General features: G+C 35.8%; 10 protein-coding genes and 1 pseudogene across 11 annotated transcripts, besides 1 other annotated feature; 4 read left to right on the top strand and 7 right to left on the bottom strand.

Annotated features, from left to right (window-relative positions):
- Nucleotides 1–8,092: part of a mobile genetic element that runs on past the window's edge.
- TVAGG3_0909980 (uncharacterized protein) lies at nt 24–608 on the top strand (the record flags this gene model as incomplete). Its single annotated transcript, XM_051251767.1, has 1 exon — nt 24–608. One exon carries the CDS (start codon nt 24–26, stop codon nt 606–608), a length of 585 nt encoding a protein of 194 aa, XP_051077341.1.
- On the top strand, nt 641–1,336 carry TVAGG3_0909970 (MazG nucleotide pyrophosphohydrolase domain-containing protein; the record flags this gene model as incomplete). The annotated part of the gene is made up of 1 exon (XM_051251766.1): nt 641–1,336. The coding sequence occupies one exon, from the start codon at nt 641–643 to the stop codon at nt 1,334–1,336; it is 696 nt and encodes a 231-aa protein (XP_051077340.1).
- TVAGG3_0909960 (uncharacterized protein) lies at nt 1,386–1,649 on the bottom strand (the record flags this gene model as incomplete). The annotated part of the gene is made up of 1 exon (XM_051251765.1): nt 1,386–1,649. The coding sequence occupies one exon, from the start codon at nt 1,647–1,649 to the stop codon at nt 1,386–1,388; it is 264 nt and encodes an 87-aa protein (XP_051077339.1).
- Nucleotides 1,789–3,913, bottom strand: TVAGG3_0909950 (annotated as a pseudogene). The gene has a single exon. A coding segment is annotated over exon 1 (2,125 nt).
- Nucleotides 4,042–4,539, bottom strand: TVAGG3_0909940 (uncharacterized protein; the record flags this gene model as incomplete). Its single annotated transcript, XM_051251764.1, has 1 exon — nt 4,042–4,539. A coding segment is annotated over one exon (498 nt), but the record flags the coding sequence as incomplete, so codon positions are not given.
- Nucleotides 4,559–4,714, bottom strand: TVAGG3_0909930 (uncharacterized protein; the record flags this gene model as incomplete). Its single annotated transcript, XM_051251763.1, has 1 exon — nt 4,559–4,714. One exon carries the CDS (start codon nt 4,712–4,714, stop codon nt 4,559–4,561), a length of 156 nt encoding a protein of 51 aa, XP_051077337.1.
- On the bottom strand, nt 4,734–5,135 carry TVAGG3_0909920 (uncharacterized protein; the record flags this gene model as incomplete). Its single annotated transcript, XM_051251762.1, has 1 exon — nt 4,734–5,135. One exon carries the CDS (start codon nt 5,133–5,135, stop codon nt 4,734–4,736), a length of 402 nt encoding a protein of 133 aa, XP_051077336.1.
- TVAGG3_0909900 (phage tail repeat-like family) lies at nt 6,107–8,092 on the bottom strand (the record flags this gene model as incomplete). The annotated part of the gene is made up of 1 exon (XM_051251761.1): nt 6,107–8,092. The coding sequence occupies one exon, from the start codon at nt 8,090–8,092 to the stop codon at nt 6,107–6,109; it is 1,986 nt and encodes a 661-aa protein (XP_051077335.1).
- An 18-nt stretch (nt 8,093–8,110) lies between these two features.
- On the top strand, nt 8,111–8,623 carry TVAGG3_0909880 (uncharacterized protein; the record flags this gene model as incomplete). Its single annotated transcript, XM_051251760.1, has 1 exon — nt 8,111–8,623. The coding sequence occupies one exon, from the start codon at nt 8,111–8,113 to the stop codon at nt 8,621–8,623; it is 513 nt and encodes a 170-aa protein (XP_051077334.1).
- Nucleotides 8,624–8,961: 338 nt separating this feature from the next.
- Nucleotides 8,962–9,204, bottom strand: TVAGG3_0909870 (serine threonine-protein phosphatase family; the record flags this gene model as incomplete). The annotated part of the gene is made up of 1 exon (XM_051251759.1): nt 8,962–9,204. One exon carries the CDS (start codon nt 9,202–9,204, stop codon nt 8,962–8,964), a length of 243 nt encoding a protein of 80 aa, XP_051077333.1.
- A 2,171-nt stretch (nt 9,205–11,375) lies between these two features.
- On the top strand, nt 11,376–13,114 carry TVAGG3_0909860 (choline transporter-like (SLC family 44) family; the record flags this gene model as incomplete). The annotated part of the gene is made up of 1 exon (XM_001329917.1): nt 11,376–13,052. One exon carries the CDS (start codon nt 11,376–11,378, stop codon nt 13,050–13,052), a length of 1,677 nt encoding a protein of 558 aa, XP_001329952.1.
- Between the last annotated feature and the right edge of the window lie 304 nt (nt 13,115–13,418).

Here is a 13,418-nt window from a genome sequence, read left to right as displayed (position 1 = left end):
AAAACATTTTTTTCATTTTTTGAATGAAGCAAGTTAAATTCGTCCCACACCAAACTCAATGGACCGATGAAGAGTTTCAAGCTATGGTTGAAGGTGTTGAGAACGACATAGACGGCGAACTTGAAGGAGCTCAAATCACAATTGCAACCAAAATTGCAGAAGTCAAGGAACAGATAGCTCCACTTAAAGCTACCAAAGCTACTCTTGACCTCATGGATAGTTACCGTTTAGATGTCAAGAGTGGAATAAGACAATTAAAATTAAAACTTCTAAACTACGAAGCTATACTCCAAAAGTTAGCAGAAATGAGAAGACTTTACCAGAGCTACTTACATGTAAGGGACTTACCTTCAAGCAATCCGACCAAAGATGAATTTGTTGACATTGTCCCAATTTTGTCCGAAAGTCAGCTCAGATGTTTCGAACTGCTCCCAACATATCCAGAATATGAACGTTTGCCTGAACTCTTCCGCAATCTCAAAAAACGTTTTTTGGTTCTCATGTTCGAAACTTTTATCGGAAGAGACAACAAACGTTCAGAAGAAGAACAAGATATTATTTTAAACTTGTTGTATGACTTAACCGTCATAACAAGCTTTTTGAAGTAAAACCGTCATTCTCAAACCACTTCATTTTTTCGATGTCCGAACAAGCACCGAAGCCAAACTCAATGGCAGATGTCCTTTCAAGGTTGCCAGACAAGCGCCCAGTTCAAATTCAAATTGCCCAATTGAACGCTCATCTGACAACCACCATTAAGACTATCCAAAGTAGTCTTATGGAAGAGATAACCAATCTCAAAGTCGAAATCCTCACGAACCAAGCTTCCAATAAGAAAGTCCTGAACGATTTCGCGGAAACCTTGCGCCAATACAACATAGAGAACCAAAACCTTGCCAGACTCATCTACCGTTTCTTCGAAGAGATAGACGCCATCTGGAAGGTACTCGGAAAGGACAGAACATGCAACACCGTACTTCGTGAGTACCAAATTGAAGAAGGAATTTTCGAGGAAGAAGAGAAACACGAAGAAGAAGAGGAAGAAGAAGAGAAACACGAAGAAAAGGAAGTTTGGGCAACCCTTGTTGCGGATGACGGTTATGAAATTTCCCAACCCTACCCATACAAAATCCGCAACAAGGAGACAGGCAAGGTTCTTACCCCAGTCCTCAACAACTTGGGACACTTGAGCCTTACTCTTCGGAATTACGGTACAATTTCCATGGGAAGGCTTGTCGGTATGCAATGGGTTCCAAATCCAAACAAGAAGACGAAGGTCAGACACATTGACGGTGACAAGCTCAACAACCGTAAGGAGAACCTCGAGTGGTTCTAAGAGTAAAAAAATTTTATTTTAGGGGGAAACCCCGAGTAAATTTAAGTTTTTAGTTGCATAAGTAGCTTAAATTAATGGCAATTTGGATAAGTAGTTCCTGACCTCTGAATTGGACTCTTTCGTCATCCCAGTTGCGTAGGAGGTCGTCCCAGAGGAGTTGGTAGAATTGCCAATCCAAGGACGATTTGTCCTCCCAGGCATTGAGGATGTACTGCTCGTAGAGTTTCATGACCTCTGCCTTGCACCAGACACCCTCTCCCTTGGAACGTAAGGCTTCTTCGAAGTGCTCGAATGCGATTGGCTGCTTGACCATCTGAAATGACACTTTTTGTCCGTTTGGTCAATGTTTGTGTCTCGTGCCATAGTCGACGAAAATACAGACAAACAGGTTATATATGAGTTTGAGACCAAGAATTCCCCACATTTAAATTCAAATTCGAATAAAAATTTTTTTACTTCATGCAATGTTTAACTATTTCACCATCTTCTTTAACACCCCAGTACTTACGCTTGGAGAGGACATGAACTTCGGTGAAAATTTTGTCCAATTTGAATTGACCCATCTTTTCACCGACTAAACCCATTTCAATGAGTTTGTTATAGCCTTCCTCGTTCGTCATGAGTGCGTCAATGTTCTCATAGTATACCTTCACTTTGGATTTAACATCGGAGAAGAATTTGTTGTAGTTGTCAAGGACTGCTTTTGCGAACTGAGGATAAGACCAATGTTCGACAATAGGTTTTACTGTGGTTACTAAGCCATTTTGACCTTGAGTGAACTCGTATTTCAAAACAAAAGGAGAAAACCTTTCAACAAAGTTGTCGACCTTCTCATAGTGTTTACTCTTCATCTTTTGAGGTTTTTTAATGGAATATCCCCATGTCGAATTCATAAGCAATTTGAGTGTCATTGCAAGTTTGGGGTTTGAAGCTTTCCTAATATCATACAGTTGTTGTATGACTTTTCCAACTGTATAGTTCTTTCCCGGGAACTCACCATCTTCGTTTGGAATTCCAGTCGGATATATTGGACAAACCTCATGTACGCAGCGTTAAGGTCGACATAGTATATTTTTTCATGAGTCGAACTTGTCGCACCAATCGGTCCAGTTCGTGGAAATTCAAGTGAGTCTCTTATCTTCTGAGAAACTTCTCCTGTTATCTCATAAACATCGTCAAAGCAACCTGTTTCATATAAAACCTTCTGACCTAACTCAGATGCTCTCCAATACAATTTGACGTCGATTGGATGTCAATGGAAGTTTGTTTATAGCATCTTGAAGTTCTTGCAACCTCATTGGAAGTTCTTCTGGTTCAGGTTGGTATCCGAACAATCCAACTCCTTGTGGAACTGTGTACTTCTTTTGTGCTAACTTTGTCTGGAACAACTTTTGGTCTTGCTAACAATGAAAAGTTTGTTTCGTCTTTTGGTACAAAAGTTTCTGTCAGCTTGTCATCTGGAATTGGTTCCAACAAACCTTTCTCGAAAAGAATGTTAACAGCTCTGACAATGTTGCACTTGCCTTTTCCGAACAATGGGTTTGTAAGACTTTCGTTCAACATGAAGTGGTTGTGGACAATTACAATCTTCAACCATGGTAAGTCTTTGTCAACAACATAGTCGTCATGTGAAGAACCTTTCTCAGTCGGTATGTTGACTCGGATATTGACATTTGCCAACGGTGCAATTTTTGACAATTGACCTCTGAGAATGTACCTTGTTTCACACATGACTCAAGATACTTCATCTTCTCATCTGTAACAAGACCAGAGTTCCTGAGACATGTAAGAATACAAGGTTCATTGACAATTGTTTCAATTGAATTGTAAATTCCATACCTTGTCAAGTCAATGTCAGACTTATTTCTGAAGGGGAAGTATCCAGCATGTTGTCTGACTGCTTGAGGGTTAGGTTGGTACCATTCAAACTTCACGCTTGCAATTCCTTCAATTGCATTCAAAATGTCTGAGTCGGAGTCAACATTTGTTCTCTCTTTGTAGTCTTGAAAGCGTCAAGAAGTTGTGCGGCTGTTGTGACATTGCCATGCGCATAGTAAATATGACCATCTAAATCTGTTACGGTTAGTCTGAGATTGTATCCTTTCTTATTTCCGTCTTGAATTGCAGCAAGTACACCCATGAAGCCTTCTTTGTTCTTTCCTTCGTCAAAGTTTACTGTAAAGGTTCGACCAGATGTAATTTTACTTCTAACTTCACGATACTTTTCATATGCATATCTTGTTCTTTCCATGGGAGCATGTGCGTCTTCCCTTCCTTTTTTCCTTCTCAAAGGATGCAATTGTTCGTCATGTTTCCAGTAGAATCTGGCAAAGCCGTCGTGTCCTTCAACTTGAGGTTCACTAACATCGAAAGGCATGTCCATAAGACGTTCTTCTTCTAACCTCTCTATCTGTTTGGATAATTTGCGCGTGCTGTTTCCAAGTCCATTTCGTAGCGAAGACCAGACAATTTGTCATAGACTTTTATGGGTCTTCCCTTCCTATATTTAAACTTCTTTGAAACTCTCCAACCATATCTTTCTAACTCTGCTTTTATTCTAGCAGACCTTCTATCCATTCTATACGGGGGCATTTTTATAAAAATAAAAAAATGTTTTTTCTTTACTTTACATAACCACCGCTGCCAAAGTCTTTGACGCCAACCCATACCAGCTAATGAAGGTTGACTTGGTTTAGTTTGGAAACTAACCTTTGGTTTTGGTTTATCTTCAGTTTTTGGTTTTCTTCTTCTATTGGTTTTTCGTCACTTTTCGGTTCATCTGACTTTACCTCACTTGCAGGAACAGTTGTGTCGTCAACATCTTCATAAATGTCATATGCCATTTGTTTCTGTTTTCCTTTCAACTTTTTGTGTTTGTTGTAAAGTTTAGAATATTTCGACTCTAAGTCAATGAGATGTTCTATAATGAACTGTTGGTCAGTGAAGTAAACTTTTCCATCTGTTGTCTCGAAAGCTCCTTCAGACTTCAATATTTTATTTGTGAGAGTCTGTTTCTTTTTTGAGATACTAGCCGTTCCATTTTTATGAAAAGTGACTTTGTAGTTAGGGTTTGTATTTCCAGACCTGGCACTTTCTATTATTGAATTTTTCTCTTCATCTGTAAGTTCTTTGACAGGTTTTGACAATGGTTCTGAACTTTTTGTTTGTGGTGTCAAATCTACCGTTTCAACTTCTTCGGTCATTTCATCTCAGTAAAAAATTTTAGTTTGGTTTGTTTTCAACTGGTTGTTTAGGTTTTTTAAGTCGGTCTAAAACTTCCTGAGGTATAGGAAGAACTTGACAAACACGTGGTTGTGTAACTGCTGGAAGCCGACAAATCCATCTTGAACCCATTTGTCTCAATGCTGTATTGTTCATTTCATCTCAGTAAAAAAATTTACATTCCCCACGTTTGAGGCGGTTGAGGTTGGTTGTTGTTTACCCACTGTTGTGCATGGTTATATCCTCTGTTAAAGAATCTTTCACCTTGGTCCATATAGTGCCCTGCTTGGTTATAGTAGTCATTTGCTTTGTTATAGTAGTTTCCTGCTTGTCTTCCTACATTGTCCATCCATCCTTGAACTTTTCCTCTTGTTTCAGGATTTGGAATAAGATTTGCTGCATCTCGTGCTACATCCCAACCTTTCTGTACGGTTTGTATAATAGGTTGCGCTTTCTCTTTCAGTATACCTAAAGTACTCAAAATCTTCCTTCCAACTCCAAATACACCTCTGGCTATTGTTCCCACTGCGGGCAAAAATCTAGATGCGACTCCTGCTAATGCGCCAAATAAACCCATTTCTTATGGGTTAAAAATGACGAATTCAAACAAGGACCCGTATGTTTCTAAAGCGACAAAGAAAGCACTCATGGTAAAAATCTTTAGTTCAACACCAAATGCTTGGTTTATGGATATCTTGGAAAACATTCCGAGGTATAGAGAAGATGGACCACCATACTGGCTAATATTTGTTGGTCAAAACACAAGATACTGTGAAGCCATACCATTACAATCCAAAAATATTTTAGATGTGAAAACTGCTTTGACAATCTTCGTTGACAAATACCATCCAACAAAACTGACATCTGACTGTGAAAGTTCTTTCAAATCAGACGATATTAAAAACTATCTGCGTTCAAAAAATGTAAACCAATATTTCATTGTCGACCAAAACCATTCTGCTCTTGGTGTCATTGACAGTTGTATAAAAATCTTAAGAGACTTAAATCAACCACAAGGTGGTGAGGTAGATGAAATGTCATATGACGACAAGTATAGACATTTCTCCATGGCAAAGATGAGACAAGTTTTAAATATTTACAATAGCCGTAAACAAAAAGGTTTGGGAAACCATTCCCCCGAAGAAATGAAAAACAACCCGACTTAGAGAAAGACTATATATTTAATAGTTTAGTCAAAAGAGACAAACAAGAAAGAATGCCAGGCTTCAAACTTCAGAAAGGTGACAAAGTAAAAATAGAAATACCTAAACGCGACCCATATGAAAATACTATTGACTATGACAACAATGGGAACCCGACAGGTACTCACGTTCGTGTTCGTAAAAATAGAAGAAAGTATACAAGAGAATATTATGAAGTTTTAGGCAAACATGGCAAAATGTACAGACTGCAAGCAGAAGATAAAACTACTATTGTCAGACCTTGTTTCAAACTTGTCAAAGTTCAAGGTGGTATACTTTCAAAGACAGTTCCTAACAAATATAAGACAACTCCTGACGAATATGCTAAAGAAGTTGAAAATGACGACTAAGCAATTCTATACCATGCGTAAACTGTCATGTAAGGTGGCATGTATTCTTTACTTTGTCCCGTTGTTTGCGTATACCCTGAAACGCGATGTATATGGTTTCCTCCTCCCTCAGTGTTACTCCAGTAACAATTTATAGCAAACTGAACGTTGTCTTTAACATCATATCCTTTACCTTTTGTCATTGCTGACCAATTCCAATATCTATGCTTATGCCAACCTGCTTGAGATGTACTTAAATCTATGTAGTGACTGTGCGCAGGTAAGTTTTCACCTGAAATCGTTTTACTTCCACCTGTTTCCTTTGAAGAGTTTGCACAATACAAAAACCTGTCGACTATTTGTTCCCATGCACCAACACCAAACATTGCTTGAGGACCTCTTGCTTCCATTGACGTGTAAATAGAACCTACTGGGTTCATTAAATCAAACATATGAGATATTATAGGATTGTCTCTTTTGAACTTAAAATATAGTGCAACTATTTCAGGTTTCTTCTTTTTTGTGTCAGAATATTTTTTATAATATAATCTTATGTTTTCAGGGTAGGTAAAATCTTGACTATAATATTTATTTCTGTCATCTGTATAATAGTATACTATTCTCGTTTTTTCTATTGCATTATATCTTTTATATCTATAAAAATCTAAATATAATGTTAGCTTTTGTTCATCTGCGTGTAGTATTCTTTCGTCATCTCCATAGTCATAATAGTATGGTGCTGGAGCTGGGTCAGGCAATGTCATATCTGCCATTTCATAAACTCTTAAATATTTCTTTTGTTCGTCTCCATATAAGTTTAAGTAGCAGTTGTTGTCTAATGGAACTTTAACTTGTGTACCATCGTTCTTTTTATAGCTTACATACATTTCATTGTTATTTTTCGGAATGAGTTTATACCGTATACCATTTTTTAAGGAATGTACAAACTCCCATCTAAAATATTTGTTTTCTTCATTGACAGAAAAGTCACCAACAATAGTTTCAATATTTTTTGTTGTTCCAACTAAACTTTGGTATATTTCATTGACATATGTTTTATCTGCTTTCTTTTCAAGGCTAACGTTTAAGTCTGTTATTTCAGAAGATGTATGTGTATGTCCAACGTCACTTTTCCTGTTTAAGGTTTCTTGTAAGTTTGTAATATTTGCAATGGTATGTGTATGTCCAACGTCACTTTTCCTGTTTAAGGTTTCTTGTAAGTTTGTAATATTTGCAATGGTATGTGTATGTCCAACGTCACTTTTCCTGTTTAAGGTTTCTTGTAAGTTTGTAATATTTGCAATGGTATGTGTATGTCCAACGTCACTTTTCCTGTTTAAGGTTTCTTGTAAGTTTGTAATATTTGCAATGGTATGTATATGAGTCTTTTTAGAATATTCTTTGTCAGCTCTTGTCACTTCACTTGACATTTTATTGTCAACATATGTTTTGTCCGCTAGTTCAGGATGAGTATGTTCTTTCGTTGCATATGTTGCATCTGCTCTGTCATGTTCTTCTTGAACTTTTTCAATGACATACTCTTTGTCAGCTTTGTTGTCAACATCCTCTTTCGTTGCATATGTTGCATCTGCTCTGTCATGTTCTTCTTGAACTTTTTCAATGACATACTCTTTGTCAGCTTTGTTGTCAACATCCTCTTTCGTTGCATATGTTGCATCTGCTCTGTCATGTTCTTCTTGAACTTTTTCAATGACATACTCTTTGTCAGCTTTGTTGTCAACATCTGCTTTCAAAAGAAGTTCTTTTATAGGTTTCTCGTTTAAAGTTCCTTTTGTTGGATTTATACAAACAGTATGGTTCTTACTGTCTTGAAATAGAAACTCGTCTGTCAATGGGTTTAATGTCAGTTTTAAGTTTCCTTCTTTCAATGACTCAGATATCTTAGAATAGTTTGAAAAGTTTGTTGTGTTCTTATTTAGAGCTTGCAAAATGAGTTGTCGGTTGTGTTTTATTTCTCTCATAGACGCTGTTTCTTTCGACATTTTTATTCTAGATAAAATATGCTTTCAATAGAAAAAGAAACTTCTAGAGTTGCTACAACTAAACCATTAGATGAACTTTTTACGAATGTCGGTCAAAAGTTTGAGACAGAGACCGTAAAGCATGAAGGCTATCGTTTTGACTACCCATTGAGATGGTTAAGAGACCCATCCGTCACAAAAGCTATTGGCTTTCGTAGAATGAAGTTCATTTCAGAAGCCATACATGGTTTCCCATTTACGGTCGCTTTTGAAGTTCGATACTATAACAAAGAAAAACGTACGTATGAGAAATTTGAACAGGGAAAACTTTTACAAGTGAATTTGCTTGTAAACTTAGAAACAACTCTTCAAGCTTTTCAAGAAAAAATAAACGATATCTATCTCGAATATGCAAACCAGTTTAACATTGACGAAGGAGAGTACCATCTCGATATTTTATATGACAGGAAAAATGCAACTGTTAAATTCAATAGAATAGAAGACCTTGGAGAAGACGTTTATATTTCTACAAAATATAACAACTTGGCATAGTATAGATTTTTGAGGATGTTAAATCAGCCTGCAGAATATCCAGTACACCCGGACTTTTATGAAGTCGAAAACCCTAATGGAACATATGAAAATGTTTTCGACTCAGATGCTATTATCGTTCATGCTTCATTTTCTGGCGCCCAAAACTCTTTTTTATGCTTGGCAAATGACTTTTACGAAAAACCTACAAAGCTATATGAACCACCAAGTGGAAGTATTTCAGACTTTCAAGTATGGTTTACAACAGATGGAAGAAAGAGAATAGTTCTATTATACCACGCGTTTTACTTAGAACTTAGTCTCATATACAACTACTATCGAACGGTAAAAATATAATTTTAATACGGTTGAGGTGTTGGATTTGGTTGCCAACTAGACTGTGGTGCAGGTTCAGGCTGTTGTATAACAGGAGCTTGTTCTTCTGGTTCAGGGTCTTTAGGTATAATACCAACGAACTGACCTACTCTTTTACCAATATTTTTGACTCCGTTCCAAATTCCTCTTCCTACGGTTTTTATTCCATTCCATATACCTCTTCCAACATTTCGAAAGAAGTTTCCAATACTACTGAAGAAACCCATTTTACTATATGTAAAAATCTAATGTCCGCCTAGTCTTTTACGTTTCCTTCTGAGTTCCATAGCATTCTTTAACTGGAGCTCATACATTCTATTTCTCCTCTGGTAGAAAACATACTCTGGGTCAACTCCTGTGTTCGCGTCATCTGCATAAAGTTGTTTATATCCGACTTCAGGGTTTGTATAAAACTCTTTCCATCTCATATTTGCATACCATGGTGGCAAACCTAACGCAGCGTCATTTGACATGGCAGTTTGCATTTGTACATCTGTTGGCACTTGACCATAGTTTGCCATTGCAGTTTGTATTCTAACTTCATTTGGAATATTCTCTGGGTTTGGTTGTCCGGGTTGCTGTGCATTCGCTAAGTTCTGTGCGTCCATTTAATATTAGATAAAAATATCTCTTACGAGTACATATGCTGAACATTTGCTGGTATTGGTTCATCTTCATATTCTCTATATCTTTCTGCCACGTCAAATAAGTAAATGACACAATGGAAAAAACCTAAAACAAGTAGTCCTATTTCAAACCACATTTAGTTACTAGTAAAATTTCTTTGTTATGACACTTTTTCCGGTTTATAGGACCTCTCTCATATTCTATCTTATCGTATCTAAAATCATAGTCATGTATATCCTCTAACCATCTCATGACACTTTCCAAACCACTTTTATCGGATGTAAAGTAAAAGCATGGATGGTTATGTAAAACGTCTAAAGTTTCTAAAGAGTCTCTCAAAGTCCAGTCTACTTGGTATTGAAAATCATATGTGTTATAGAACGGCGGGGTCTACTATAAAGAAAACATTTTCCTTGTTTTTATATTTTTCATACAACTCTGTCCAATGACATCTCACAAACTCTATACCCTCAGTATATTTTTCTATGTCCTCTTTGAAAACCTTTGTATAGTTAAGATATAAAACGTTTGACATAAGTGTTTCAATGTCATGAACTCTTATAGAACCACTATACAATAGTCTAGAAGATATACTATCCCAGTCAATATATTCTGCTTTTTTCAAAACCTCTCTGACAGTATTTTTCTTATCTAATGGTATACGTTCCATCTTACCTATAGGTATCTTTTCTTTTAACTCTTTCAATATTTTGTTTGTGTCTGGTATATGTTTGAGACGGTTCATATAGTTGTCGAAGTCATTGCATATAATCTTTGAGTCAGGAAATACAGTATGGCACAAATGAGATATATAGAAACTTCCACCGAACAAATCTACAAATGTTAGACCATTCGGTAGTTTCTTAAGTTCTCTCAATAGAATATCTTTACATCTACTCTTATTTCCAAAGAAGGGTAACGGTGGTTTTGTAAAATTCATTTTATATACAATAAAAATGTTTTTACCCTGAAAAGTGACAGAAAAGTGACAAAACATGAAAACTACTTTGTTCAGGTCTTGTCGGTTTTGTAAAATAACCATCCTATCTTGTTAAGACTTCCTGGACTGTTGTCAAAATGTCATGTTGTCACACTTTTTCAGAGAAGTTCATTTGACCGAGGGACCGAGGGACCGAGGGACCTGGTGTTATACTAAACATCTTCAGGGGGCTAGAGGGGCGCAGCCCTGGAAGCCCCAATACCTTTTTTTTTTTGTGATATTATTCTCTTTTAAAAAGGAGGATGTTTTATTGTTGTCTAAAAAAGTGACAAAACTATCATTTTACAATCATATTTTGGTAGCTAAATAAAGGAAGAACATCAATACCATCTATGTATATAGTGTGCAAACACGCAAGATAAATCTAATAGCTCTTTGTCTGGCTAAAAATAATCGTTTGGGGAAATATCAGTCTGTATCTCCAAAATTCAAAATATTCCCATCTCTCTAATTTTGACATTCTCTCAATTTTTTTGACACTCAAGTTTTTTATCCAAATTTTCTAAGGTAAAAAGTTAATGATTTTGTTTGGGAAAATGTTAATTTAAATCTCTATCTAGTACCTTATATTGTTGCTATCCTATTGGCATTAATCATATCAGAAAGTGGTAAGTGGACCACGAAATAAATTATCTTTTTTTTTTGACATTGTATTTGTCAAATTGAACAATCAGTAATATTATCTTGTTATATAAATTTATTGCATTTTATATATTGATTGCATTTCTGTTTCAAATTGTGAAGTTTACAAATCTATTATATTTGAAAAGAATGACTGATGTTGAAAATCAGCTTCCATCTAATATTGAAGCACCGCAAATGATTGCCCCATCAAACGATAATCCATATGCAGAATATGATAATATCGCAGTTAGCGGAAATCAACAACAAACTGAAAACATGGGTTATTATCCACAGCAATACGATCCTAATCAAGGAGTAGCCCAAAACCCTGCAGTTGCATCAAAGTCAATACACGATCTTTATGTTAATACGAATTTTAGCGAAGATATTTCTTCATGGAGCAATATCAGGAATGAACCATCAGAACATGTCGGATTTTGGAACACAGCTGAATCCCTCACTAATTTTTCGCAAAATGCCACGCAGTTACACAAATTAAATTCAATTTTCTGGTCCAGTCCGTTCTTTTTGAATTTGCTTGTCCTATTTGTTCTTAACTGCTGCAACTGGCAGCGCCAACTCTACCCAGATCTGAGAGGATATACTCTTAGTTTACCAATTCTTTATACTTTCCTTTGGGCATTCCTTATCATTGTACTTTTGGTAGGAGAACAATTTGTACCATTTATCTCTGTTAAATTCGGCATTTTCATTAACTTAATTTTGCATTTAACATTTTATTTGATCAGATGCAAGGTTTTCTGGGAATACATCTTCGTATGGCTTACATTCGTAGTACTTGGACTCTTCTTTTACGTCATTACTCTTGGTAGATCGAAATACGACGCATATTTGACTCTTGTCGTCAACAGGGAAGTTCTGTTGAAGCTTACCTTCATTATACTTATGATATCAGTCATTACAATCATTTCTGTCGTTTATGTTTTAACTTTATACACATCTTGGGCATATTGGAAAAATGCCATGTGGCTTTTACAATTATACTTAGTCGTTTCATTCTACAACATTGTCTGTGTGTTAGGCAACTGCACTTACATGACAACTTCTTATTTAACCGCAAAATTATATTTAACTGGCGAAAGACCAACTCTACAGGACTTGTTAGCAGCCTTACGACGTGGATTTGTTGATAACATAGGTGTTGCTTGCAAGATGTCATATTTACTCCCGATTTCGGAATTTATTCACTCCACAGCCAGATATTCACCACAATTAACAGTTTCCGAACTGAAAGCAAGTTATCCAAATGTTGCAGAACTTATTTTAGCTATTGCCAAGCCAATTGTCCATATTTTTGAGGTTTTAGCCAAAATTGAGATGAAAATTTTGAAATATCCACAAAGAAGAGCCATGGCGTACTGCGGAATATACGGAATCAGTTACGAAGAAGCTGTTCATCGTTATTGCGAAGTTTCTTACACAAAAGGTTCATCATTAGTTGATGATGCATATATGTACGACACACAACTTATTTTCAAACAGTTTTCATCTGCTTTGGCTTGTTTCTTCATCGATTCAACAATTAGAATTCAGAATTACTACTGGTTCCGAGGATTTTGCCTTGGAAGCGCTTTCTTCCTTTTGTTCGGGCTGTACTACACAATTAGAACAGTCATGAGAGGTTTCTTGGAAACTGTTTTTGTTTTGTTCGGAGAGTTGCCGGAAAACGCAAATAAAATACATCCGGGGTTGTACGAAACACTCAAGCAGATGTATGCAACATCAGTAAGAGCAAGGAATGAGAACCTTGACAGGAATTCCGCTCTTTTAACTCAAATTACAACTGATTACCAGAATTTGTAATTTTTATTATAAAATGTAATTTTTTTTAAATTTAACATCGTTATATATATATAGTACATTCTTATCTAAAATGTTTATCTAATCAAATGTATTTTTTTTTACATTTAACATCGTTATATATATATTGTACATTCTTATCTAAAATGTTTATCTAATCAAATGTATTTTTTTACATTTAACATCGTTATATATATATAGTACATTCTTATCTAAAATGTTTATCTAATCAAATGTATTTTTTTTTACATTTAACATCGTTATATATATATTGTACATTCTTATCTAAAATGTTTATCTAATCAAATGTATTTTTTTACATTTAACATCGTTATATATGTAAGGGATTATATTTCCATGATCCATAGT

Source organism: Trichomonas vaginalis, chromosome I (assembly GCF_026262505.1).
Source record: "Trichomonas vaginalis G3 chromosome I, whole genome shotgun sequence".
In the NCBI taxonomy this organism is placed as follows: Eukaryota; Parabasalia; order Trichomonadida; family Trichomonadidae; genus Trichomonas; species Trichomonas vaginalis.
This window is presented reverse-complemented; position numbering and strand designations above follow the sequence as displayed.